Source organism: Chinchilla lanigera, unplaced genomic scaffold, assembly GCF_000276665.1.
Source record: "Chinchilla lanigera isolate Chin_1 unplaced genomic scaffold, ChiLan1.0 scaffold00013, whole genome shotgun sequence".
Lineage (NCBI taxonomy): Eukaryota > Metazoa > Chordata > Mammalia > Rodentia > Chinchillidae > Chinchilla > Chinchilla lanigera.
In genome coordinates this window covers 13,774,543-13,800,308 of record NW_004955414.1, presented here as the reverse complement: position 1 = coordinate 13,800,308, position 25,766 = coordinate 13,774,543, and the positions used below count along the sequence as shown (strand labels likewise).

Below are 25,766 nucleotides of genomic sequence, written 5' to 3'. Positions count from 1 at the left end.
AGAGAAAGGCAACCTCACTTGGAAGCATGTTTCGCCATCTTTTGTGGGATCCTGGGTGTTATGGGTGCTCAGCGATCCTCTGGGATCAGCCAGACTTCTCCTCAGCAGCCCTCTGGTCTCTGTATCCCAGACCGGGTAAATGTGTCTCCAGGTTGTCTCTTCAGCTCTGCTGGTGCCACACTGGCCCCAAGGTTCTGGAGGAAACGGAGGGCACTGGATGTTCTGGGAAGACAGAGCTGCCAAAGCCAGGACCCTGCAGGCCTGGGAGCCAGCCCAGCCCGCCCTTTGATGCGTCTATTTCCAAGGTTGTTTTGTTCTGGAGATGATCACAGGGCCTTGTTTCCCAGCCAACCACCCCTATCGGCCCTGAGCCCCCCGGGATCCAAGCAGACACAGCTGGTCAACGTGAAGAGCCTGCAGCCCAGGAAAGGGACAGGCGGGTGCTCTGCCCACAGGCTGACCTTCACTAGGCCCCATCTGCAACAGATAATTTTAGGAGTAATTTGTAAAAGGAGGCTGGGATTGGAATGAACAAACGGGCAGTTACACAAATGCTGTAATTTAGGCCACAGAGTGCTTTATAAAACCAGGTGGCTGCATCACGGGCTGCTGGGCACTGAGGTGTAGGCAAGAGGGGAACATGGCCACTCCTGCCTATCAAGCTCTGGCCCCAAGTCGGACAGGGTCATGAGACTTGGCTTTTTATAAAAGGGCAAAGGGCCTTGGTGATCCTGAGATCACAGCACAGTGCCCGGCCTTCAAGCACGCAGGGACCCTGTCGGGGGCAGGCCTCACGAGGTGGTCATACCACGGTGCCGTGAGAGCTCCCTCTAGCACTCTGACCATTCTTCTGCTGTGTGGGGCTACACCCGCTGCAGGACAGAGAGCCGACAGCCTCTATGTGCCAGAAATTGCCCCTTTAGCTGGCTTTCGCTGGGACAAAGACCTCAGTGATATCAAGCTTTGTCTGGGTGCAGTCACCATTGGGTCCCATGCAGGGAGAGGGCAGCTCACAAGCAGCACGCCCTGCTGCTCCCCACGCTGACTCCCTTACCCACTGGGACGGTACCACCTGTGTCTTATGTTCCCTCTCACGTTTTTGCTGAGTAGATGGCTGACCTCACCTCAGAAGGATGTGAGCATGAGACTGGGCTGAACACAACGCCTGCCTTGCTGTTCCCCCGTGCAGCGGCTGTGAGCACACACTCATCCTCAGTCGCCCTCTCTGCCTGGCTGCCACGTTTCTTTTGTTTGGTGAGTTCATAGTGCCCTCCCTGCTTACTCTATCACATCCAACCCGCCCTCAAGGGCCCTGCTGGACCATCCATACAGCCCTTTCTGAGAAAACTCTCCTTCCCTGAGTTCCTGTAGCATGTGTGTGAAGCTCTCAGCCTCTTTCAGGCTGTACCCACCTTCTGGATGCACACACCGAGTGCCTGTAACTCTCTGTTAAACTGTACCCTCCTGGCATCCTTCTCCCCGTAACTACCTCCTGAAAGATCGTTACTGAACTCTGTGAGGCAGGCCTAGCTTGGAATTGCCACATGGACAAGCTAGTCAAGGTGCATAGCCCTGGGGGCGAGGGGCTGTTGCCCAGTGAGGAAGAAGCTCAGCTTCTTGGCCAAGGTTACCCAGCTTGCGATCAAGTCAGGATTCGAACCTAAGTCAGTCTGATTCAAGACTGGGGTTTTAGCCAGGTGTGATGGTACACGTCTGAAGTCCCAGCACTCAGGAGGCTGAGGCAGAAGGATCATGAGTTCAGGGCAAGCCAGAGTTAAACAGTGAGACCCTGTCTCAAAAAACCAAACCAGGGGCCAGGGATACAGCTCAGTGGCACAGCACCTGCCTGGCAAGTGTGAGGTCCTGAGTTTGATTTCTGATACCAAAACAAACAAGAACAAACCAAACCAAAGGGAAGGTGAACTTGGTTTTGTCCTCCTTCTGAACAGACACAAGTAATAACTGTTATCATTTATTCCACATAGATTATTTCATTTGATCCTCACAACAGCCCTGTGAGGTAGGTAATGTATTATTGTTATGTCCATTTCACAGATGAAGAAACGGAGGTGGCTCATTGAGAGGAGTGACTTGCATAAAGTCACACAGCATGTTAGTGGCTTCACATGTTCTGTACTTTCTCTAAATCAAGCTGCTTGAATTAGGATGCACCAAAAAGAAGGAGAAAAGGAAGTTTTATGGAGAGGAAAAAGGGCAGTGGTCACTGATGAGATTTCTTCCTCTAACTCTTTTGCTGAGGTCACAGCTTCTTAGTCTGAACTGGATTCTCTTGGAGGGGATTTCCAGAATATCACTGACCTGGTGGCCTGGGGCAGCTGTCACAGAGACTCCTGGGTCCTACTGTAGGGAGGGAAAGGCCTGTATTGCTTGAAAGACCTAGCCTTGCCTATGGCCCAGCATATAGGTTCCCTGCTCAATGAATGTTACTGTGGGAGCCCCTTGTTTGGTCTACCTTTCTGGATATCTGTGTGTTTGAGTGCCTCTCTCCAGTGGGGAAGCCATATTCACTCCAGAGATGAATCATAATGTGCAGTTTGGAGGCCTGCAAGGCTCATCACCTACTGGGAACTAGTGGCTTGGGGCTCCTTATCCTGCATCACCATGGACTGGTTAGGACAGACACAACACCACAAGCAAAGGCCACCTTCTTGAGAAGTATCTTAGGGGCTGGGCGCTTACTCCAAGGGCAGCATGACAGTTCAGACACGACACATGGGCTCCTGGCTGCAAAATGCCTTCCAAGGCCCTCTTTCCTCTAGATCTCCTCAGGCAGCGAATCTTCATCTCCCAACCAAAAATGGTCCAAAGGCATGCGGAACCATGGCTGGCACGGAACGTGGATGAAGTGGGGTGGGGTCACAAACAAGGTAACACCATAAGCAAAGGGGACTGACGTACATGGGATGGAAAGGACCTCACTTTGGCTCCAAATATAGATCCAAATTCTGAGTCATAGTTTTCAGAGAAAGTGCCTGATCTCTCAAGGTGACTATTGTGAAAGCAAAGATACACACTTGGGTGATAAGGAAGGTATGAAACCAAGACCTAGCGTACAGAAATGGCAGGACAAATTTTTGCTTCATCCAAGAAGCACTTCCTAACGGTCAGCACCATCCAAACACGGCAGTGGGGACAGTGAGCTGCTTGTTACCAGAGGTATGCAAACAGGCATAGGAGACCCCTAGGAGGTACTCAAGCAGAGGTGCTCATCCCCAAATGTGCTGGGGTGTCCTGGGGGCTGGGGATGGCTGAATGACCACCGGATTATTTTCCAGCCCTGAGAGTTTGTAATATATTTGTTCAAATGGAACTGTTTCAGTACTACCTCAAATTTTTGGGAAGAGAACTGCAAAGGTCAAGTATCAGCTAGGTTACGAAGTGCTCTTTATTACACTGGCTTCAGATACTTTAATACCTTTGCAGGGACAGCACCCCATTTCTGAAGCCAGAAATCCCTAGATTCAGCGTCAGTGAGAGAGAAATCCCCAACTTCTGAATCCTGCCGGGCTGCTCTCTTGGCTAGGCTCAACTCTTTCCCTGAAAAAGGGGCACTAAAGAGCTCTGAGAATACATTGCACTCCTAAGCCAGCTAAGTATGGTCACCCTTGGACAAGTAAGGCCAAGGTCCTGGTCACATCCTAGAGAGGGAAGAGCAGGGGTGGAGGGATCTGCGGGTGCTTTATGTCCTGGGAAATTGAAAGGAGCCCCTTGCTCTTGTCCCACTTCCTCTGCTTCCAGGGGCTCTTTTGATGGATGGTAAATGAGGCACAGGCACGTGCACAGAGATGAAGCAGAGATGAAACTGCTGCTTCCTTGACCCAGCTAGAAAGTCCTCCTGTAGACTCCTCTGTACACACCAGCTAACTCTTCATTTGTCATAATACACTGCCCATCTCTAGCTCAAAATGGCAAGAAAAGGGTGGTTCTGCTCAGGATGTGCAGATTCCAAAAGATGGACGTCATCAAAGGGGAATCAAGTGCTGCTATGCAATTAATACCGGTTAGTATAGTACCCTGCCTCACACCACTGGCGAGACTCTCCAGGCTTGGCTGACACGGAGCTTCTTGGGAACCCCCTCCCCAGATTTGCTGGGGTCTTTTTATCTGTACCGTATTAATCGAATAATCTTATTATTCATAAAATCCAGAGCATGTGGGTGAGAAGAATCAATGCAGAAGCCATCACTCAGAGCAATTTTCAGCACCTCCTCCACAAAGACCTGGAAGCTGTTGATCTGCTTGTTGGCAGGCACCACCCAGAGCCTCTTGAGGTTCTGCTTGGTGTACTCCTCTTCCGGCAGGCCCTCCACATTGGCTACCCAGTCCAGAGTCAGGTGGTTGGGGTCCTGCAAGTGGCTGGTGATGGAGGAGAGATTGCCATTGGAGCAGTAGAAGAGCTTGGAACCAAGGAGTTTGAGGAAGAGGCAAGACGTGCTGAAAATGTTGGCATTGAAGACCTCCATGCTGGAGGATGACAGGCTGTAGATCTGGGGGGCCTCCCGCACAGTGAAGTGGACCGTCTGCACGCGCTGCTTCAGCGTGATGTTCAGCATGGCATTCTTCTCTGCCTTGGACAGCTCCACCTCTTTCTCCTGTAGGGCCTCAATCAGGGGCTGCACCTGGTAGAAGTCAGCCTCCCTGCGGAGCAGGCCCATCTCCTGGAAGTCCTCAGGGAGGTCCAGGTGGGAGGTCCGCAGGAAGTTGAGGATGTAGCGGAACACTTTGCCGTCACGGTCAATGAAGCAGTTTCCCTGGCTGTCCCTCTTGGTGGGCATCTTTCCACTGAACATGGCCCCCAGCATGGAGTCAGGGAAGCTGGTCAGGGTTGCCAGTGAGGTTGTATAGAGCTTCCCCCCAACATTCAATGTAATGGGGTCGGACATGGCAGCAGACTGAGGTGCTGGGAAATAGTCCTAGAGCGGAAGAAAGTAAGAAATGACTGTTACGCTAGCAAATCTGGGTAGTCACAGTTCTTAACTCCAAAAAATTAGTACCTGATGGAAGGTACTGAGTGGTACTGAATGGCTAGTAATTGCCACACTGCGTAAGGAACATTAGATTCATTAAGGCCAAAAAAACACCCTAAGAAACAAAACAAAACAAAAAAAGGAAAAAAGAAGTTGAGCATGGTGGTGCCTGGGTGGGCAAGCTGAAGCAGGATGATCACAAGTTCAAGGCCAACAACTTAGCAAGACCCTTTCTCAAAAGTAAAAATAAAAAGGACTGGGGATGTAGTTCAGTGGTAGATTGCTCCGGATCCAATTCCTAGTACTGGGGCGGGGAGAGAGGGAGGAAGGAGAAGGGGAAGGGAAAAAGAAAGGAGGAAAAAGCCTGGGTCCCCCTCCCTAGAAAGTCTATTTTAATTGGTCTGGAACATGGCTGCAGACTGGTATTTTTAAAAAACTCCCCTGGTGATTCTAAATATTCAGTGAGCATAGAGAGCCACTGGTCTAAAGAAAGAAAGGACAATGCGCCTATGACACCGCATGTTTATACATACTCTTGCTTACATAATAGTCATAGCATCTTTGACATAAGCAATACCATCATCCATTCCTGTAGTGCAGATGAAGGAAACTGCTAGGGTTCATTCTCCTCACTCAGAGAGGTGAGGTGACTTGGCAGTATTCAAACTCACATCCTTCTTCATGAATGAAAAATGTGTAGGGGCTTACTAGCCAAAGATTGGTACAGTCTAAATACTTAATTAAAGCTTTGGGAGTTATGACTACAGACACAGCACTCTTACCATACCAATGATACTTCTGAAAAAATAATTTTTTTTTTTTTTTTTTGGAGTTCTGAGGATCTAATCCAGGGCTTCACGCATACAAGGTGAATGTTCTCTCACTGAGCTACATCCCTAGCTCTGAATTATTTTTTTCTTGCAAAAAATTTGCAATGAGTAGCTGTGATTGGCGTTATTTCCACCTATCTATTAGACCCATACTTTGGCCTTCTGGCATCCAAATGACTATCCTTTATGGACTCCCCTCCTCCTATGCCAACTCGCCTAGCTATGAAGACGCTCTTGGCTCCTGCTGGGCGGCCCGTCCTTTCCTAGCATGATCTGTTTTCCCAGCATTCTCTGAAACTGACTGCAGGGTGAGTGGTGATGTGGGACTCTGCCCAGAGCACCGTTTCAGAGAGTTCTCTACCCGCTTTAACAAGGTCCCTCTCCCCCATCTCACAACGGTTAGCGTCCAGGGCTGGTGAGTCTCCTCCAGCCTGAAGTCTTAGATTTTAACCACTCTTTAAGCCTCTAGAAAGAAGGAGCTGTACCCTCTCAGCTTCCAACAGGGTATCTTTCGCGTAGCCAATCTGTAGCATGGATTCAGCAATCCTACCCTGGCAACTGAGGTGAGAGCACCCGGAGCACTGAGCTCAGTGCCACGCTCCGAAGAGCCCAGAGTAGCTCTGCAGCGGTCAAGAGACAGTGACGGCTCCGTGGCAAGACAGATGTACCCAGTTCCAGGGCAAGAGGCGGGAAATGAATTCTGGCACACAGAACATCCTGCTAGGCACACTTACTGTCCTGATGGGGAAACCTCCAAAGTTAGCCAGCAGAGGCGGCCAGCACTTCTCACGTGTCTGCCTTCTGAAAAGGACGACTGCACTGTGACTCCCTTTCTCCAGAGAACGGGGGCCATGTGAGGTGTGGGAGATGCTCAGCTGTTTTGCCCAACTGCCTGTGGGGAGAGGGGAACCCTTGTGATTCCTTCCCAGTCTAATGGGGCACTTTAATATTGCGACAAGGCATTAACCATCTGGAGTCTGAAGATAAACCATGATGAAGTTACAAAACTGTCAGCAGATGCCTGGAACAGATGGGCTGCGAGACAGTGTGTGGGGGTGGGGGTGTGAAAGGCGTGGCTGCTGGGGTGGCTTTCGGAAGCAGCAGCTGGGGAGCGGGGTTGGGGGCTCAGAGCTGAATCAGGCAGAAGCTGGAATTAGGGGAGGGTCAACCCTGACTCATTCCAGAATTTTCTTTTTCCTCCCTATTTCCCTTCTCCTAGAACTTGTGTTCTCCCACTTTCTCTTCTTTTTAGATCATAATTTCTATATTCTAGTTTTTAGTTTCTGTCCTTGAAAAAAAAGTCAAATCCTCCGCCCCCCTAAAAGAAAACAACAAAAAAAGAACCCAACCCACACTGGATTTCAGGCCCAGGCTTTGTGAAATGACTTAGCTCCACAGAAGGACTGAGCTCATGAATCAGAGAGGTTGGGCTGCCTTTCCTGAGAGTTCTGTAGGCTGCAGACCCGTGTCTCCTTACAAGTTAGTGCCGCCGGGCTGGGGACGCTGTGGCACAGGCAGCCAACTGCCCACAGGCGTTCCTGGGGACCCTGCCCTTACTGCCCAGAGTCTCACTGTCTGCAAAAGCAGCGGGGCACCTGCTTTCCAGCCTGTCATGACACCACGGTGCGGGTCATTGGTCTGGGGAGCGCAGCAGGCCGTGGTCAGTAGAGGCAGGCTGGCTAGAAGGCAGGCATCCTGTCCCCAGCCCAGTGTACTCTCTGTGGTACTCACTTCACACCTGCTGAGTCACAGAACGCTGTCCTCCAAGGCCGTGTATTCTGGTTACCGGCCCAGTGTCTACCATCACACACCCACAGGCCGCCATGAAAGGCACAGTGACATGACACGGGTACAGGAACTGGCAGCTCTGGGCATCTGAGGAGCTTCACGAGTGAGGTGGTGATGAATGAACACCATGGCGACAGCGCTCCCATGTGCACTCAGCTCCTCCCTGGCCATCTCCCCCTGGATGTCCCAGCTCCCTGAGCCTAACAGAATTCTTCTACCCCTGGCCGAGGGACACTCAAATGCCTAAGCCCAAGACCCAGGAGGCAGCTGGGACTCTTGTCTTGACTCTTCTTCAAATCTATCCCTACAGCTACCAGTGGAGCGCAGGCCTCATCCCTGACCCCCGCGCAGTCTACAACCTCACTTGGCTCCTTGCCTTCCATCCACCCTCCATTCTGGTCTGCAGACTGATGCTCCTGAAGCACTGTTCTCTGCCCAAACTACCTTGCTCTTCCCTTTCCTCTAACCCTGCTCCTCCACACACTCAAGGTTCTGGCTTGAAGGCAGCACTGAGTCACCCTCACACTGATACCTGCCTTGCCTCTGTTTTCCCTGTATCTTCCTTCTCCACCTTCTCAGCTGTCAGCTTTTAAGGCCTAACCTAGGAGACCCTGCCTCCTCCACATTAAAAGCTCTCTTCTTAGGGCTTCCTGGGATTTGTTCAACGCTCCCTGGCAGCACCCACCCCCATCATGATCTGCTTTGCACACAGCCCTCCTCCTTGCTTTATTAAAATACAGACTGCCGGGCGTGGTGGTGCATGCCTGTGATTCCAGCACTCAGGAGGCTGGGACAGGAGGATCATTGCGAGTTCGAGACCAGCCTGAGCTACAAAGTGAGCTCAAGGCCAGCCTGAGCTGCATGGTGAGACCCTGTCTCAAAAACAACAACAAAACAACACAAAAAATGCAGATCACTGGACATCATTTCGGGGGGAGGGGGAGAAAAAGAACCCCAATCCAGCTCTTGGACCATGTATGAAAAATGACCTCACAGGGGCTGGGGTTTAGCTCAACGGCACAGTGCCTGCCTGGCAAGCATAAGGTAGTGAGTTCGATTCTCAGTACCGGAAAAACAAACAAACAAACAATAAAAAAAGAAAAATGACCTCACAGTAGATCACAGACTTAAAAGTAAAGCCTAAAACTATAACATTTCTAGGAGAAAATACTTCTGACTTTGGGTTAGTTAGGTAAAGACTACTTAGAAAGAGCACATTTAAAAATTGATAAAGTAGACTTCATCTAAAAGGAAAACTTCTCTTCAAAAGATGCTGTTAGGAAAATGAAAGGAAAAAAAGCATCAGAGAGATACAGATTGGGAAGAAATATTTGTAAATTACTCATCTGATAAGGGATTAACCACAGTACATAAATAAGAAAAGCCTTTGTTTTTTTTGGCTTTTTGAGACAGGGTCTCCCTATGCAGTTCAGGCTGGCATGGAGCTCACTTTGTAGCTCAGGTTGCTCTCAAACTTGCAATGATCCTCCTGCCTCAGCCTCCTGAGTGCTGGGATTATAGGTGTGCACCACCACGCCTGGCAGAAAAGCCAATTTTAAAAATGGGCAAAGGGTGGGGATGTAGCTCCACAGTTCCACAACGAAGTGTTTGCCTACCATGTGCAAGGCTCTGGGTTTGAGTATCAGCACAAGATCTGAATAAATACTTCACCAAAAAAGAAATACAGATGACAAACACATTCCAAGAGCGGCAGCTTGTGAGTTGTCCTTTACTTTCCCTCCCTTTGCTTAGCATTCTAAATTCTAAAGAAAAGCTGCACCTAAATGATTAAGATGTTAACTGCTAAATGATCTTTAGATTTAAGGAACCCAGAACATCTGGTAAAGTTCAGAGTAAATCAGAAAATGTAAGATGAAGTTTAACTTGTAGCAAGGTAACATTTGTCTAAAGAATTATAGGAACTACCTGCAGAAAGTTGAGGTCCATTGCAAAGTTCTGGCCAGAGAAAGAGACCCATGCCCTGCATGACAAAGACCTCTACTCAGCACATAGCCTCCCTTCCCTCACCATAAAAGCCCTTTCATGCACCTGAGATCCCCGAGATACTATTTTTTCTTGGAGACGACACCACTTCCCCACCCATCTTCTTAGGGTGCTGGCCCTTGAATAAACCTATTGGCTTTTAAGCGATAAGCAGACAAATCTTGAAATGGCGCAACATGAAAAGATGCTCGAAATCATCACTCATTAGGGATATGAAAATTAAAACCATGATTAGATACCACTAAATACCTATGCAAACGGTACAGATAAAAACCTGACAAGGCCAGGTATAGTGGTACAAGCCTGTAATCCTAGTTATTTAGGAGGCTGAGACAGAGGGTTGCAAATTGGAGGCCAGCCTGGGAAACTCAACAAGACCCTGTCTCAAAATGAAAAAAAAAAAAGTGCTGGGGATATAGCTCAGTAGTAGTGTATCTGCCCAGCATGCATGAAGCCCTGGGTTGGATCCCAGCGCTGCAAAAGGGAAAAGAAAAAACCAAAACTGACAATACCAAATGCTGGTGAGTACACAGCTACAGAAACTGATACACCACTCATGAGACTACGAAATGGTCCTACCACTGTGGAAAAACCATCACACGACCAAATGATCCCACTCCCAGATATTTATCTCGGAGAAATGAAGATATATGTCCATGGGAAAGTCTGTATGTAAATGTTTATAGAAGTTTTATTCATAATTGCTCAACCTGGAAACTGAAATGTACATAGGTAAATTGTGACATATCCATACAATGGAATATAACTGAGCAAAATATACTCTATCTTATATATTATATAGATGTATGCATTCACCACATAGATGAATTTCAAAAACATTACCTAAGTGAACGCCACCTCAGAAACTTACATGTTGCATGATTCTGCTTGTGTAACGTTCTGGAAAAGGTAAAACTACAGAGACAAAAATCAGGGAAGGTCTGGGTTGAGGAGAAGGTGTTGGCTTCAGATGCACAAGGGAATATTTTGGAGTGATAGAAATATTGCATATTGTGATGTGATGGTGATTAACCAACTGTATAAAGATTGCCAAAATGCATACATACCTAAGAAGGATGAATTCTACTATACGTCAATTTTGTTTCCACAAACTGGAGAAAAGTGAAGGTTGTGACTGATTGAGCCATGAATTCATAGGGAGTTGTGACCCAGTGCCATGAGACTTGTTTTAGTTGGGTGTATGTGTGTGTGAACTGCAGTATGATAAAAAGTGTACCTTCATACTATGGGCTGTGATTGTAGAGGACAGAAAAAATATTCTACTCTCAATGCTGGCCAATTGAGTCTATAAAATAATCTGACAGTAGATTAACAGGAGAAAAAAAACCCATTTTAATTATGAGCATATGCACAAGAGTCCCACAAAATAGGAGAGGGAAAGAAGGGTCCATGACTGTACCTAGGTAGTGCTCTGAGCACAGGAAAATATGGGCTTTGGTCTTCTGGGGGAGCAGTGGCCACCCAAGTTGTAGAAGAGAATTATAAATGTTGTACTGTTATGCAGATAAAACCTCTCTGGTAATAAAAGTTGTCTAAGAGCACCCTGGAAGCTGGGCATGGTGGGGCACGCCTGTAATTCCAGCACTTGGGGGGCTGAGGCAGGAGGATTGTTCTGAGTTTGAGGCCAGTCCGGGTTACACAGTGAGTTTAAAACTAGCCTGAACTGCATAGTGAGACCCTGTCTCAAAAAAAAAAAAAAAAAAAAGAGCAGCCTGGAAGGGGTGACAGCTTGGTGATAACATCTGAGCATCTGAGTGTGGTGTCCTTCACTCTCTTTAGTGATTCAGTTTATCTTCCCTGGTTGATGAGATTCCCGGGTTCAGGGACTCAGGATAATTCTATTTTCAGTCAGATGAGGGATCTTCAGAGAAAGTGCCTCCTGTCCTTCAGGGGCAAAAGCGGGGAGGGTAGGAGAAAGACAAGGGTCAGAGAGACCTTGGTCCCCCACCCTCCATACTGGGGAATGAACCGAGGGCCTTCATGCTTGAGCTACAGCTCCAGACCTTTTTATTTTTGTACTTTGAGACAGGGTCTCGCTGAGTTGCTGTCTCAGTACACACATTCACCACCAGCTCGCAGTAAGTGCTGGGGGCAGTGATGGAGGGGCTGTGTGCTGCTGTGATGTAATGAAACCTGTATATATTCTGGTCTGTGCCTCAGCTTTTAGCTAGGGTTCCTGCAACTCTTGTATTTTCATAAGCGATAAAAGCCATAGAAGCTTCTTTTGTTAATAATTGGTTTTGTCCCAAGTTCCAGAAATAAAGGTGAAAGAAGCTTTTTTTTTTTTTTTGAGACAGGGCCTCACTATATAGTCCAGGCTGGCCTTGAACTCCCTTTGTAACCCAGGCTGGCCTCAAACTCGTGGCAATCCTCCTGCTTCAGCCTCCCAAGTGGTGGGATTATAGGCCTGAGCCACCAACCTGAAGCATCTTTTGCTATTTATAACAAAAGTTTGTTGACGAGATGACTTTTAGAAAGCACTTAAGGATAGGGGCTTCACTCCTCACCTCCAGGGAGGGGAAAGCATGGAGAGGGATTTAAGCACTGAGGACCAGCTGACTGAGTCAACGGTATCTACATAAAGAAGCCACTGTAAAAACCCAAAGGGAGAGGCTTCGGGGGTCTTCTGAACTGGTAAACTCACGGAGGGGTTGGGAGGGTGTTGTACCCAGAGGCAGGAAAGCAGTGTGTCCCTTTCCACGCCTTTCCTTAGGCAGTTCTTCCATCTGGCTGTTCTTGAGATGTAGCCTTCCTAACCTACTGGAAATCTAGCGAGTTAACTTTTCCTGAGTTCTGTGGGGCCGTTTCTATTGATCATGGAGCCTAAGAGGGGGTACCAGGAGCCTCAGACTTACAGCCAGGCAGTCAGAGCACAGGTGTCAGCCAAGACTTGCACCTGTCTGAAGTGGTGGCAGTCTCAGGAACCTGAGCCCTTGACTGGTGGGGTCTATGCTAACTCCAGAATCAGTAGATGTGGGGGGAAAGCTCTCCCTGTTAGGCGCTGGTCCAGGAAAAGAAATTAATTTTGGGGGCTGAGGGTGTAGCTCAATGGTAGAGCATTTGCCTAGCACATGTGAAACCTTGGATTCCATCCCAGCAGTGGGAACAAAAGTTTTTCTTTCTTCTAGTTGAGAAGAAGGGAATGAATGCCTCTTGAGCCTTTTACTACATGCAGGGCCTTCATTCTCATCAGCTTGTTTGTTTCTGGTGTGTGTATTCTCTTTAATTGAAAGATTACTCAATGAATTTTAAGCACAAAAAATGCACTGATTTTAAATGTGTTAAAAAAGTAGCTATATCAGTTTACAGCAGTAAAACTACTACCCACAACAAGGTACTAACCACTGATCTTACATTTGAATACCATGAAGGTTTTTTAAATTGGAAGGATAAAGAAAAACTTTCACAAATATCCAAGGAGAAAAAGCAGGTTAACTACAAGGGGCAAAAGTCAAGATGACCTCAGATTTTTCTCTTGTAGTTTTTTTTTTTTTGAGATAGGGTCTCCCTATGCAGTTCAGGCTGGCCTTGAGCTCACTTTGTAGCCCAGGCTGGTCTCGAACTCGCAACGATCCTCCTGCCTCAGCCTCCCGAGTGCTGGGATTACAGATGTCCATCACCACACCTGGCTTCTCTTGCAGTTCTAAATGCTGGAGGACAATGGAACAATATCGACAGGGTTTTGAGGGAAAATAATTTTGAACCAAGAATTATATACCCTGCCAAGTTATTATTTCATATGAAGGAAACTGGAAGATATTCTCAGGTATCCAGAGGCTAAGAGAACTTATCAACCAAGCATTTTCTCTGAAAAATTTGCTGAATTATTTACTGCAACCAACAGAGAACATGAATTAAAAATAACTAAAGAGTAGGGAGGCAACTGTATGAAAGATCCGATGGTATGCTACAGAACTAGGTAAGCAGCATGAAGTCTATAACAGTTCTTTAGATTCTTAAAGTGGAGGCTATTGCTTTCTCTTACATGGGCGCGGATGAGGAAACCTACAAGGCTGCGAGAGCCTCAAAAAGTTCAGGACTTCCTGACAGCCTTCAAACGCTGCTCTGCAGCTTCCTCCGTAAGACAAAAGCAACCTTCTGCTGAGCATCACATAATACCGAATAGCATTTTATTTTTAAATTTTTGGTGCTGGCGGTCGAACCTAGGACCTCAGGCAGGCACGCTCTCTACCATTACCCTCTCTACCAACAGTCTCTAGTCAGACTATTTATTGATTTATTTCAGTGCTGGGGAAAACCCAGGACCTCATGCTTTTTAGGCAAACTTACTACCACCGAGCTAAAAATCCCTAGCCTACTTCTAATAAAAATGTATGAAAAATTATAGGCAATGATTCTATTGTGCGAAATGCTTTCCATGGATTGTCTCAATGTCTTCACAATCATGCTCTGAGATGGGTACTGATGGGGTCTAGGACATATCACCCAGAACTGTTTACCAGAGACCACAAAAATGCTACCTCCTCTTTGGAATATTGCTTATTTTGAGAAACTGTAGACCTAGGAACAGTTCTGAAAAGCTGCCCTTTCCTAAAGGAAATTTCCATCTTTTTATATAAGGGAAACTTTCCATAGTAAAGTTATCTGTAGCAAGAAAGGAGCTACTTTGAGAGAACTCTTATGATCTGAGAGACTTTACCTGTGTAACAGCTGTTTGGTCCAACACATTTTCTTCCCTCATCCTCCCACCACCCCAGCGCCTCCCGAAATCCTCTGCCTGTTGCTCACTGCTGTATACAACTCATTTGTCTTGGCCTTTCTTTGAGTCTCTTATCTGTGGAACTTTTGAGTTTGTGCTTATGTAACTAAAATGGGCTTCTCCTGTTAATCTGTTTAATTTGCAGCCCAAACAACCTAGTATAAGGAAGCCATTATTTTCTTCCCCTACAATGCTTTATCACCTCCATTCTGCAGAACAGGAAACTGAGACTTCGTAAAGGTAAACAACTATTAGGTCCCATACTAAGTCAGTGGAGGAGCTGGGCTTGAGTACAACTCCTCTGCTCATTTCCCGCCACAGGACCCGATGTGAAATGTAAGAGACGCACACATCCTTTATTCTCTGTTCAGACCTGACTGGGGACCTTACCGGAGGACAGGACCCCAGCATGGCCTACAGCCTTCCACAGCTGGCACTGGGCAGCTCCATTAAGCAATCTAAATATTTTTATTTCAACAGCAATCCTTGATGTCTAAATGATTAAGCAGCAAAACACAGAAAGACAGATTTCTGAAAGCCAGATTGGAAAAAGTGAATGCGAATGCAAACTGAACCAGGAAGCAGAAGCTAAAGGAAACCTCAACACCGCGTGAATGAATAATTTTTCTAAAGTAGGAGATTTTCCAAGAGGTAAATCTACAGTTTCCGTCTATCTCTCCACTTGAAAAGCAGAAAAAAGATCAATTCCATCTGCCTCCCTGAGAAAACCAAAGGTGTCAGATCAGGAAGTTAAAGAGCAGGGTTCCTCAGACCACTTGACTGCCCAGGGGCCCGGGCCCGGGCCCGGGGGGCCTGCGTCTGGAGCTGTGGCTCCAATGAGAGGGTGCAAAGGGGCAATTTCAGTCTACAGCTTGAAAATCACCGTTTGCAGCCTCTACTTGTGACACAGAAAATAGAAATCTTTGAGGGGAGCTGTCCTATAAGGCAGCCAAAATACTGTTCCAGAGATTCCTACTTTAAGATTATGCCCTGGCACCCTCAGTTCCTACAGGCCTCACAAGGGAAACAGCTCATACTTCTTCATTAAGTTCCTACCCTGTAGCAAGACTGGTGCTAAGAGCCCTATGTGTACATTCGCTTTTCTAATCTACATAACACCACTACAAGGAAAAATACATTACTTCCACTTTACAAAGGAGAAAGTGAGGCTCAGAGAGGTTAGGTAACTTGCCCAAAGTATTAAAGTAAGGGCACTGCCAAGACGAAGCTTAGGCCTACCTGACTGCAAAGTCTACACTCTGAACAATTCCTCTTTGGGCATTCTGCAGCCAAAGCCCTTCGAAATGGGACATCAGCTGTCCCCCTCCTACCTCTTCCCAGGTGCTCTCACAGCTGCCATCTCACCTTGACTCTGACCTACATAAGGCCAAAGGGCAGAGAATCCTTTCCCCGAGTACCTGCCACAGGCCCAGAGCATTTTCCTGTAGATTATTTAATTAAAATGACAGCCTGATGCTGAGATAGGTATGATTATCACCCCAGTTTGTACGGTTATAAAATTGAAGTCCAGAGTAATGAAGGCAGCTGCTTAAGATCACAGAGCTAAGGTGGCAGAGGCCACAATTTCAAGTCAAATCTCTCCAAAGCCTATGCATCAGTCAGTAACACAAACTATACTAAGAAGCACAAATAAAATTTAAAGACATCTATGATGCTTTTGAGAGGGAGATGTAAGACACTAAGCCTGTTCTGAAAGTTCTCCTGCCTCAGCTCCTAGGGGCTGGGGTTATAGGCATGTGCTGCCATGCCTGGCTTTCAAAGGTATATTTAGCGAAAGATTTAAAAAGTTAAAATCTTAAAGAACTGATGAATGATGACCCAAAAGAATATGCGAAAAAGAGACAATATCTTAGTGTAATATATTAAACCAGATCACAAGGCAATAATGTTTCAAACTGTAGTATTAAAACAATGAAACGGGGAAGGAATTTCATAACATATGTATTGGAAAGACTATTAGTTGAAAAAAAAAGTAAATTAGCTGGGCGTGGTGGCATACACCTGTAATCCCAGTATTTGGGAGACTGAGGCAGAAGGATCATCATGAGTTTTAGGTCAGCCTGGGCTACACAGAGAGTTAGAGACCAGCCTAAACCACATAGTAAGACCCAGTCTCAAAAAACAAAACAAAAAAAGTAAATTATGTATTAATTTTACAACTCTAGGACCCAGGGAAGACAGACCACATTATCTTTATTTCACAGACAACCTGAACCAGACCCAGAAAGGATAAGTGAACCCTTTGCCCAGGGCTTCATTACCTGAGAGTCAAGGCTTGCGGGAGGCTCCAGGTGCAGGCACCTTTTGGAAAATGAATCTTCTGAGGGCCACCTGGTCTTCTCCAGTCTAAGTCTTTTTTTATTTTATTATATTTTATTTTCCAGTCTAAGTCTTTAGCAGGAAGCTCAACTCAGCCGCAGAGACCCCACCGACAGCCTGTACACTCACAGAGCCCTGGCACAAGCATGGACTCTTTCTGTACAACTTCCTCCTGTCCTACGTTTCAGCCCACTTCCATAATGCACTACCTTACCTCTAGCATGAAAGTTCTTCCTCTACAGTCTACCCTTTTGTATTATCCATGAAGACAAGCTCTCACGGCAGCTATCAATAGACCAAGTGATGATCATTTATTTTCTCTCATCTGTGATGACCCTAGCAATGATACCCAGTAGCATGAGCACATTTTGCCCTGGATCTTGGTTTCTAAGTTTCATCTCCTACAAAAGGAAGCCAGGGATTCTGGAGAGACTGATGATTCCAGGATTTTGACTCCAGGTGGGCCCTGGAACTTGCCAGATGTCGAAGAAGCAATCAGTGACTAAGAAGTCACGTCAAAAGAATATAAGAGTTGGTCTGAAGACCAAATTTAGGAATATTTGAGTATCAAAATGAGTAATACTGGGATTGGGGATGTAGCTCAGTGGCACAGCACTTGCCCAGCATGTGTAGAGCCCTGGATTCAAACTCCAGCACTGGAAAGAAAAATAATCAAAAATAATCAGTGGTCCATAATGTTATTGAAAAAGAAGGGGGGAGAAGAGAGACAGAGAAAAACATGTATTCTATAAAAAAAAGAGTACCAAGCAATAAATGCAGGAGGAACAGCAGAATTAGAAAACTACCATACTGTAACCCTCAATGTTGCACAGTAATTCAACCAAAGATCACCGCTGGATGCAGTGTGGCAGGTAATCAAGAATACACAATTCTCATACTCGCGAAGTCACTTCACAGACTTATTGGGAAATTTTACTCTTACAGTGAAGACATCAAGAAGTCACAATTTTATTCATTCATTCATTCATTCATTCATTCATTCATTTAGGTACTAGGGGTTGAACTCAGGGCCTTTGCACTGAGCTATAATCTCAGCACTTTTGAAATTTTGAGACAGCGACTTACTAAATTGCCTACGTTAGGCTCAAACTTGCAATTTTCCCTCAGTCTCCCGGAGTGGTGGGGCTATAGGTGTGCACCACTCTGTCCAGAGAGCTTGTTACAATTTTAACAATCAATTCTGGCATTCACGGACAGTAGACCCTGGTACTGTTATGCCTTCTGATGTGATGCAATCATAAGTACACTCTGTGAGGGGGAGCGGGGAGGGGAACCAAACAAACAAAATAGCCTGAATCTAACACTGTTGAAGTATCAGATATACTTGCATAGGTGGAGGGGCTCTATTTAGACTGAATGAGGTGTTCAAAGAGATAATGGAACACAATGTGAATCTTAATTGGATATGATTTTAAAACCCACAAACTATAAAAGATATTTTTGGGTAGTTGGAAACATTTTAGTATCAACTGCTTATTAAATAATACTAACGACTTGATATATTTCTGAGGTAGAATAATAGTACTGGTTACATAGGAGAATGATGTCATTAAGACATGGATGTATACTGGTACTATACTGAAGAACTTAGGGACTCAGTGTCAAGGTATCAGTACCTCACTTTTTTGTGGGGGAGGAAAACAAGGTCTCGCTAGGTTACCCAGGTTGATCTGGAACTCCTACGCTGAAATGATCCTCCTGACCCAGCCTCCTAAGCAGCTGGGAATACAGAGATGCACCACCATGCCTGGCCTGTACTTCTAAAACTATCTTTATTTTCAATGAAAGAGGAAAGGAAGGGATATTTCCTTCACAGAACCATAAAGTTCTAGCCACAGTGCCAGAATCCAATAAATTTCCAGACTCAGTAAGTTATAGATTTGTCGTTACAATGCTACTAATAAGTATTAACAGCTCAAAATCTTCTTCCCCCAATGCTGCTGCATTTTGCAGGGTAAGAAAGCCAACCAGGGCAAAGCTACAATGGCCTAGGATTGGAGGAATTTTACAATTTGAAGCTGGGTGGTCTCTCCAGATTCACTCACCATACACACAGAAAGCACACCGGTAAGCCTGCCTGTTTTCCACGCTGGGATCCACACCAAAAGAAGATGGCTGGTGGGCCTTGTTTCTTCAGCTTTGTGGGGTAGAGGACAGTGCGTGGTCTTGGCCTGAGCCAGCATTTGAATCAGGCACTGCCACTTACTAGCTGTGTGGTCCCAGGCCAATTCCTGGGAAGACAATCACAATTGTAACAGCAACAACAGAGGCTGTTTATTGAGCACTTACTACTGTGTTAGCTGCTTTAACCATGTTAATCTCACAGATGAAGTAGATAGTATTCTACCCCTACTTTATAGACCAACCATGCCAGGCCCGCTCCTGCCTTTGCAATCTGCCATCATCTCTGCCAGGGCCGTGCAGGAAAATCTCATTCACCTGCCAGGCCTCTCAGTTTGAACCCACCCTTTCCAATTCATTTTCTGAGCATTTCATTCTTCTTATCACAGCCAACTGGCCTTCCTGTTAAAGCCAGGTAGGAGACCATCCCCAGAAACAAGGGAAGGGAAATTTCTTCCTATTTGGTCAGATCCATTTTCACCCACCCGACACTGACTGTCATCTACAATTGCCAAGATTTGTCATTCTCTCTTAGGTTCTTAAAACTTTATTTTCAAATACTGTCTTGAATTTTCAACTTGGAGCCCAAGGCATGGCGTAAGGCCCAGGTGGTCACCTGGAAGTAACCTGTGTAAGGGAATGCACGGGTAAATTTCAAGGACGATGCCCACGCTCAGAGTGAGTGATGTGTCTTTCAACAACTTGGAGGCTTCCTCACTTAGCCCAACAGGAAATGAACTTGGCTCCAGCTCTGGGGACTACGAAGGGGCACTCTCCTTTCACCTCCCGGTGGCCAACAGCTGTATCTCTAAAACCCTCTTGCACAGTTGCTATCTTTAAGAAGCCCACAGGCTGTTCCATTACCCCCCCAATCCTCAGTGTGGGAAAGAATCTAGGCGCTTCCTAGATTCGGTTGACACAGGGACCCTGGAGGGAGCAGCCCATTAGGACAGAAGGAGGAAGCAGAGTCTGAGGAAGAAAGCCCACTGACTTTTCTATGCACACAGCAAGAGTGTCTTTCACCTGATGCAGACTGTCATGCTCTTCTAGAACTTTCCTTCCTTCTCTTAGCTCACTCTCCGGTTTCACCTTGTGATGTTCCTCAGGTACAAGCACCTCATTTCAACCATTCTCTTCCTATGTCCTTCCCTTATAAACAAGGGCTTTCAAATCCTCCTTTTATCCTCACAATACCACAGCAGGGTTGCCTTACAGCACGGTGTTCAGAAGAGTTGAGGGCCCTGGTCCTTCTGTACAACCCACAAGGGGCAGGACACCCATTCCTTTTGTTCTGTTCTTTTTGAGAGAGTTTCACTATATAGCCCAGGCTGGCCTCAAACTCGAGATCCTCCTGCCTCAGCTGGGAAGACAGGCACACACCACCACGCCCAGTAAGGCACCCGCACTTTTGTTCTTTCCTGCCACTCCAGATGAACCTCTGTCTCGCTAGAGTGCAGGAAAAAAGCAGGGTCTTTGAAGCGCGGAGTTCTGCGTGGTGTGGGGCACTCACTCCACTTCTCCCCAGCGTGCCTCACCTGTAAACAGATACGGTGACGCCTTTACTTTACAGGGTGTGAGAGATGAGTGAGATCATGCGTGTGACGCACGGAGCTCAAGGATGGCCTCTTTATTTCTAGTAACAAGAACAGCGCTCTGTGCAGCCACAGGCCGCTGCCCACACCGCGACAGCGCTGCGCACCGTGTGCGCTCCAGAGCGAGGAGGGGTTCCCCTCATCCTCGGGTCCCCCTCCTTCCTTCCCCAAGCCCCTCCACCCAGTCCGACCCAGGCTAAACCTCCTCAGTCCTGGAACACCCACCAGCCCGACGCGAGTCACCGGCGCCCCCTCTCACCTAGTGAACTGGCCCCCCTCGCCCCACCCGCCAGGCTCCGCCCACAGTCCCGACCCTCTGGATCCGGGATTTTCCCACCACCGCATCCCTCGGGCTCCTCCCACCAGCCCCGCCCCTCTTTTACGGCTCGGCCTCCTCTTACTCCCCCCTCCCCGAAACACCCCCTCCCCCGCAGCTGCAGGCGTGGCCATCCCCACTTCACAGATGAGAATGACGAGGCTAGGGTAGATGACCTTTCACGTTAGGACAGATACCCCGATGGGCCCGCGTCCCCTCACTGATAGGTCCCGAGCGTCCCCCCTACCCCCCTCCCTCCCCGGGTCTCGCCGCACCCACCTCCTGCCCTCGCTCTGCAACCTCCCCTTCGCGGGCGGCCAGCGCAGCTTTCCGAGGGGGCGGAGGACCGAAGCCCAGCCCAGGGGCGTGGTGGCCCGGGGCCCACGCGCTGCATTCTGGGACTTGTAGTTCCCTCGGGGCTTCACGCGGCTTGGCGCGCCGAAGGCAAACCTCATCTCCCAGGAAGCATTGCGGAGGGCGCCTGGCTCTCACCCCGCCCCCGCCGGCGCGCAGGCCAGCTGGTCTTAAAGGGGACGCGGTCCGAGCGAAGGCTCACGGGGTGGCCCCTGCTCCGGCTCCGCCCCGTTTCCCGCACCTCGTCCCTCCCCGCCTCCCCCCGCTTCGTCCCGCAGTCCTGCAGCCGAGCCGCAGAATCGGGATCCTTGGGTTTATACAGGGTTGTGCAGAGCAGGGTGGGAAGATTGGACTTTGCAGTAGAAGCAGCATCCCTGTAGTCTGGGACCTGGTGGAGAGCGACCCCACCCTGGGGGGGAACAGTGGACCCGCCCTGACCTAGCCTGGCCCAGCCTAGTTCTGCTGGGCCTGGGCGCCCCGCCCAGGAGCCGGCTCTGGAGTAGGGACCACTGAGGTCTGAGAGGTAAGGGTATTGGGGGTGTGGGTAAAGGTCGGGTGGGTGTCTGCACTTGGGCATTTCAAGAACCCCGGGCTTGCCTGTAGGGCTCCAAAGTCAGGGGCGGGAGGCAGAAGGTCTGAATGCACCCTGGGCAATGCTGTGTGACCTTGGGTGAGTAGCTACCCCTCTCTGGGCCTCAGCCTTCTTTATCAATTGTATATTGAGGTCCAGCGCTCTCCTCCTTCAGGGCTGAGAGCACAGCCAGCACTTGGGGGAGGGGCACTCCGGCTGGGCTGGGTACAGGAGGGAGGGGCCGACCTGAGGTACAAACTCAGGACTGCCAGAGGCCCCCACTGCTTGGAATAGGCTTGTGCTATTCTCCACATCCTGGGCCTGGGGTACTTGTGAGGGCTCTTGCAAATTGGAGACCTGATGGATCTGCTTGGTGTCCCCCTTTCTAGAAAGCCTGGGGTAGGGGTTGGGGCTCAGCCAGCAGAGGTTTACGGGCGGCCCCGAAAGGATGGTAGGTACCTGAGGACGGAACAGCTTCCCTTCACCTTCAGTTATAAATACTTCCTTTTTCCAGTAAAATCCATTTTCTTTCTTTCCAGGAGGCAGTTCGGTGGCCTAAACAAGGGCCTCCTAGAGTAGGGTGAAGGGTGTCTTTCCAGGGCGGCCTTGGCTAAAAGAAGTTCAGTTAAAAATACTGTACAGAGAGGTCAGGTGCAGTGACGCATGCTTGTAATCCCATCCTGTGGTCCCAGCACTGGGGAAGCTGAGGCAAGAGGATTGTCAGTGCTATGTAGCAAGTTTGAGTTCTGCCTGAGCTACAAAGACCCTGTCTCAAAACAAAAACAAGACAAACAAAAAACCCAAACAAACACCCAAAAAACAGTAACACTCTGAACGGGTACTGTTGCCAGAGCTCTGGGGGGCCACAGAAAAAGGGCGTTTTCTGGTGAGAGGGACAGCTGGGTGCCCTCAGGTATCCTGGGACCCAGGGGAGTCAGAGGAGAGAAGCGGGTGTGAGGTCTGAGAGGTGCTGAGCAAGGGCCAGGGTGGCTGCTGGGTCCTAGGGAGCCAGGACATCCGGGACCTTTGTGACGTCCTCTCCCTGGTGGGAAATGGTGGGAAAACCTGGAAGGTTAACCAGCAATGTTTTGTTTTGTTTGTTTTCTTTTTCTTTTTTCCCTGCATGTGTTGTTTGAATCATTTCTAGGATGGCTACGCTTCTTAGTCCCATCCAGTGACCCCTGTAGGAGCTCTCTTGGCTGATATTTAAGATTCTCAGGGTCATGAGTATGCAAGGCCAGGCCTGGGCAGAGGGGAGGGTGGTGACTGGACCCAGGGTCAGGCCTGTCTCTGGAATGGGCTTTTCTGGTCACATCTTGCTTTTTCTCATCTTGCTGTCACATCTCTCTCCTCAGTCACTTGACGTTTTTGTAGACATCTCAGTGCTTGGTCCTGCCCTGGGCATGGGCACAGAGAAGGGCATTAGACCTACTTCATTCCAGCCTAGTGGGAGAGACAGGCATGGAGTCATCATATTGCAGTTGGATAAAAGAAGCTAAGTGGGCCTGGGAGGCCAGAGCTTAGAGACCTGAGTTGTGGAGGAGTAGGGAAAGGCCTTCCAGAGGAGGGCTGTGTGAGCTGGGCAGGGCGAGGGCAGAACCCCTTCCCAGCAGGGCATCAGGGAAAAGTCCTCTGTCCAAATTCCCCACTGACCACCATCAATTCTACCCCACCCCTGCCCCACGTCACCTTAGTGTCACACACAGCGCCTGAAAGTCAGGTCAGGAGTTGGGCTCTCATCCAGAAGGGGCGGGGCGGCCGTGGGAAGTCTGAGCTAGGCTGGTGGATGGAGCTGTCGGGTAATAAGAGTGACCTGACGTGGTGCCCGATGGATTGGAAACTTGATGGAGGGGTGGTGAGGGCTGAGCTAGGGCCAGGCAAGGAGGGGCAGTGGAGCTTTGGAGTTGTAAATACACACACACACACACACACACACACACACACACACGGTGCTTTGGGAGTGATGTAGATGAATCAGGCTTCACCATGAGGAACAGGAATCTGTGAACACACAGCAGAAGGCCAGCCGTCAGGGATAGCCAGGTGTTGTCCTCCATTCTGGAGTTCGGAAGTTCTAAGAGGTGGCCTCCACAGGGTGGGTAGTAGGGCAGCTGTATTCAAAGCTGGGCTCTGTTTGCTTCTGGGACCCTTGCCCCTGTAGGAGGGTGGGTGGAGGGAGGCAGCGAGGAGCTTGGTTAGGAGGCTGCTGCACTCGTTGAGGCAGGAAGTAGAGGAGCTGGCCCCAGGTGGGGCTGCAGCCTGGTGGAACCCTGAGAGGGCGGGAGGCCCCAGGGAGGAGACCCTTTGTAGACTCAGGTAGACTGGCGGCAGTGCACATCGCCTTGCCTCCCTCCTCTGTTTCATCCCTCAGTGCCAGATGGCCCAGTAGACTCAGGACCGCCCCAGCCCTCATTTTTTAAATACTTTGTCCCAGCTGTGTGACTGGCAGGCCCAGAACTGCCCCCATTTTCCAAGTGAGAAGGTTGAGGAGCCAGGTGGACACTCACTCAAGGTCACCTGGTGATTCTGAAGCAGAGAATCTGGATTTCAAGCTTTTAATGAGCGCTCTTGTGAGGGGGAGGGCCGCTGTTTGCAGCTGCGTTTGGCGTCGGGCGGCTTTCTCCTGGGTCAGAGCCAGCACGGACAGGCCGTCTCCATCAGGAGCATGGTGGGGTAATCCAGCTTCCTATGAGGACTGCTGGGGCCTGCTGCTTCCTCCACGAGAGTGCAGGTTCTAATCCTGCACTGCCTGTCAAGGCCCTGGGCCTCTCCTTCCCTGAGCCTCAGCTTCCCTGGCCCTGCCAAAGGGGCAGCCGATCTTGTCCTGCTTTGTTTCTCCGGCCTGAGGTATGGTCAGGTGAGGGTGAAGCCGCTGAAACCCTTTTGCATGAGTGCACTGGAGATAATATTGAGTGGGTTTGTTGGTGACCATGGTGACAGCTGCCCTGACTGTCTGTGTAGGAGTGGGGGCAGGTAGGCAGGGCTTGTGTGATGTGGCCAGGCCACAGGCTGAGCGAGGCCGCAGGGCCGGCCTTGGGGATGAGCCCTTGCTGAGTGGTGAAGCCCACCCCATGCGGCTGATAATAGGTGGAGCGATGTGAAATTGCCAGCATTTGAGCACTCAGTTTCATGGGGTTTAATGTAATATCCTTTATCCCCATTTTACAAGAGAAAAGAGGGCCATGGATATGCCTTACTTAAGGTCACACAGTGAATTTGACCTGAAATGCAGGGCTGTTTCCCATCTGATTTGCTTTCATCAGAGCTTTTCCTGGGCCCAGAGGTCCATGTCTGGCTGCCCATTCTCCACGGCGGATGCCAGTGTGTCACCGATTGGGGTCTCTCCTTAGCTGCCCGAGTATCTGGATTTCGTGGCCACCTGGCTTGAAAGTGTGTTAAATCCCCTAGGGCTGGGGAGGCCGTCTCTGGGGTCTGGAAGAGGGACTGTGTCTTGTAAGGGAGGTTGGCACAGCAGCTGCTTTGCCACAGGCACTGCCTAAGAAAAGGGACCAGGGCTGAAGGGAGACCAAGGGTTTTGTTTTTGTCTTGGCAGTGCTGGGGATGGACCTAGGACTTGTGCGTGCCAGGCGAGTGCTCTGCCCAAGTCACATCCTAAGACTAGTTTTAAAGTCACGTTAGAAGCCTGTCCAGATCATGCTCTGAACCGGAACTCTTGACATACGTACATGTTTGCTGCCCCCACCAGCCTGGATGCCACTCAAGGGACTGCACTTGGCTTTTAAAGAAACAGGAATGGACATTTTCCGAGAGCTTCTGTGTGCCCAGCACCATGCGAAAGGCTTCTATTTGTCCTCACAGCTCTGCAAGGTGGGAGCAGAGCCTCAGGGAGCATAAGTAACTTTTATGGTAACCAGAATGCATCCCACGTGAGCCTCCCTCGAAGACTAAAAAAGCTGAGATTTGTTTTTTTTTTTTTTTGTACCGGGAATCGAACTTAGGACGTTGCGCTTGCCAGCAAGGCAGGTGCTAAAAAAGCTGAGTTGAACACATTATTCTGCCTACTTCCTGGTTAGGAGCCCTGGGACCAGCCCTGGGCATTGAGCTTTTTTTCCCATCTAAGATGAAGGCTATATAATTTT

The 25,766-nt window shown here is 48.8% G+C and overlaps 2 protein-coding genes across 4 annotated transcripts in view; one reads left to right on the top strand and one right to left on the bottom strand.

The window, feature by feature from the left end:
* Positions 1–1,959: 1,959 nt before the first annotated feature.
* Kctd21 (potassium channel tetramerization domain containing 21) lies at positions 1,960–21,116 on the bottom strand. 3 transcript variants are annotated; one of them, XM_013512063.1, is made up of 3 exons: positions 21,021–21,074; positions 19,857–20,368; positions 1,960–4,934 (listed from the first exon to the last, which is right to left on the bottom strand). In XM_013512063.1, the coding sequence occupies exon 3, from the start codon at positions 4,902–4,904 to the stop codon at positions 4,122–4,124; it is 783 nt and encodes a 260-aa protein (XP_013367517.1). In that variant the 5' UTR covers positions 4,905–4,934; positions 19,857–20,368; positions 21,021–21,074; the 3' UTR covers positions 1,960–4,121. The 3 variants fall into 3 exon arrangements, with proteins under 3 accessions (XP_013367517.1, XP_005379875.1, XP_005379876.1); XM_005379818.2 differs by lacking the exon at positions 19,857–20,368 and having other exon boundaries at positions 21,021–21,116; XM_005379819.2 differs by lacking the exons at positions 19,857–20,368; positions 21,021–21,074 and adding an exon at positions 16,634–17,638.
* A 143-nt stretch (positions 21,117–21,259) lies between these two features.
* The window catches only part of Usp35 (ubiquitin specific peptidase 35), a gene marked incomplete in the record, with an annotated part of 23,446 nt that continues 18,939 nt past the window's right edge, over positions 21,260–25,766 (top strand). The window contains 2 exon segments of the mRNA XM_013512062.1: positions 21,260–21,618; positions 25,220–25,494. Of these exon segments, the coding sequence (XP_013367516.1) occupies positions 25,457–25,494 (38 nt within the window).

Bases quoted from the DNA above. Each gene is read 5' to 3' on its own strand.
- Kctd21 (XM_005379818.2), bottom strand. From the start codon at position 4,904: ATGTCCGACCCCATTACATTGAATGTTGGGGGGAAGCTCTATACAACC.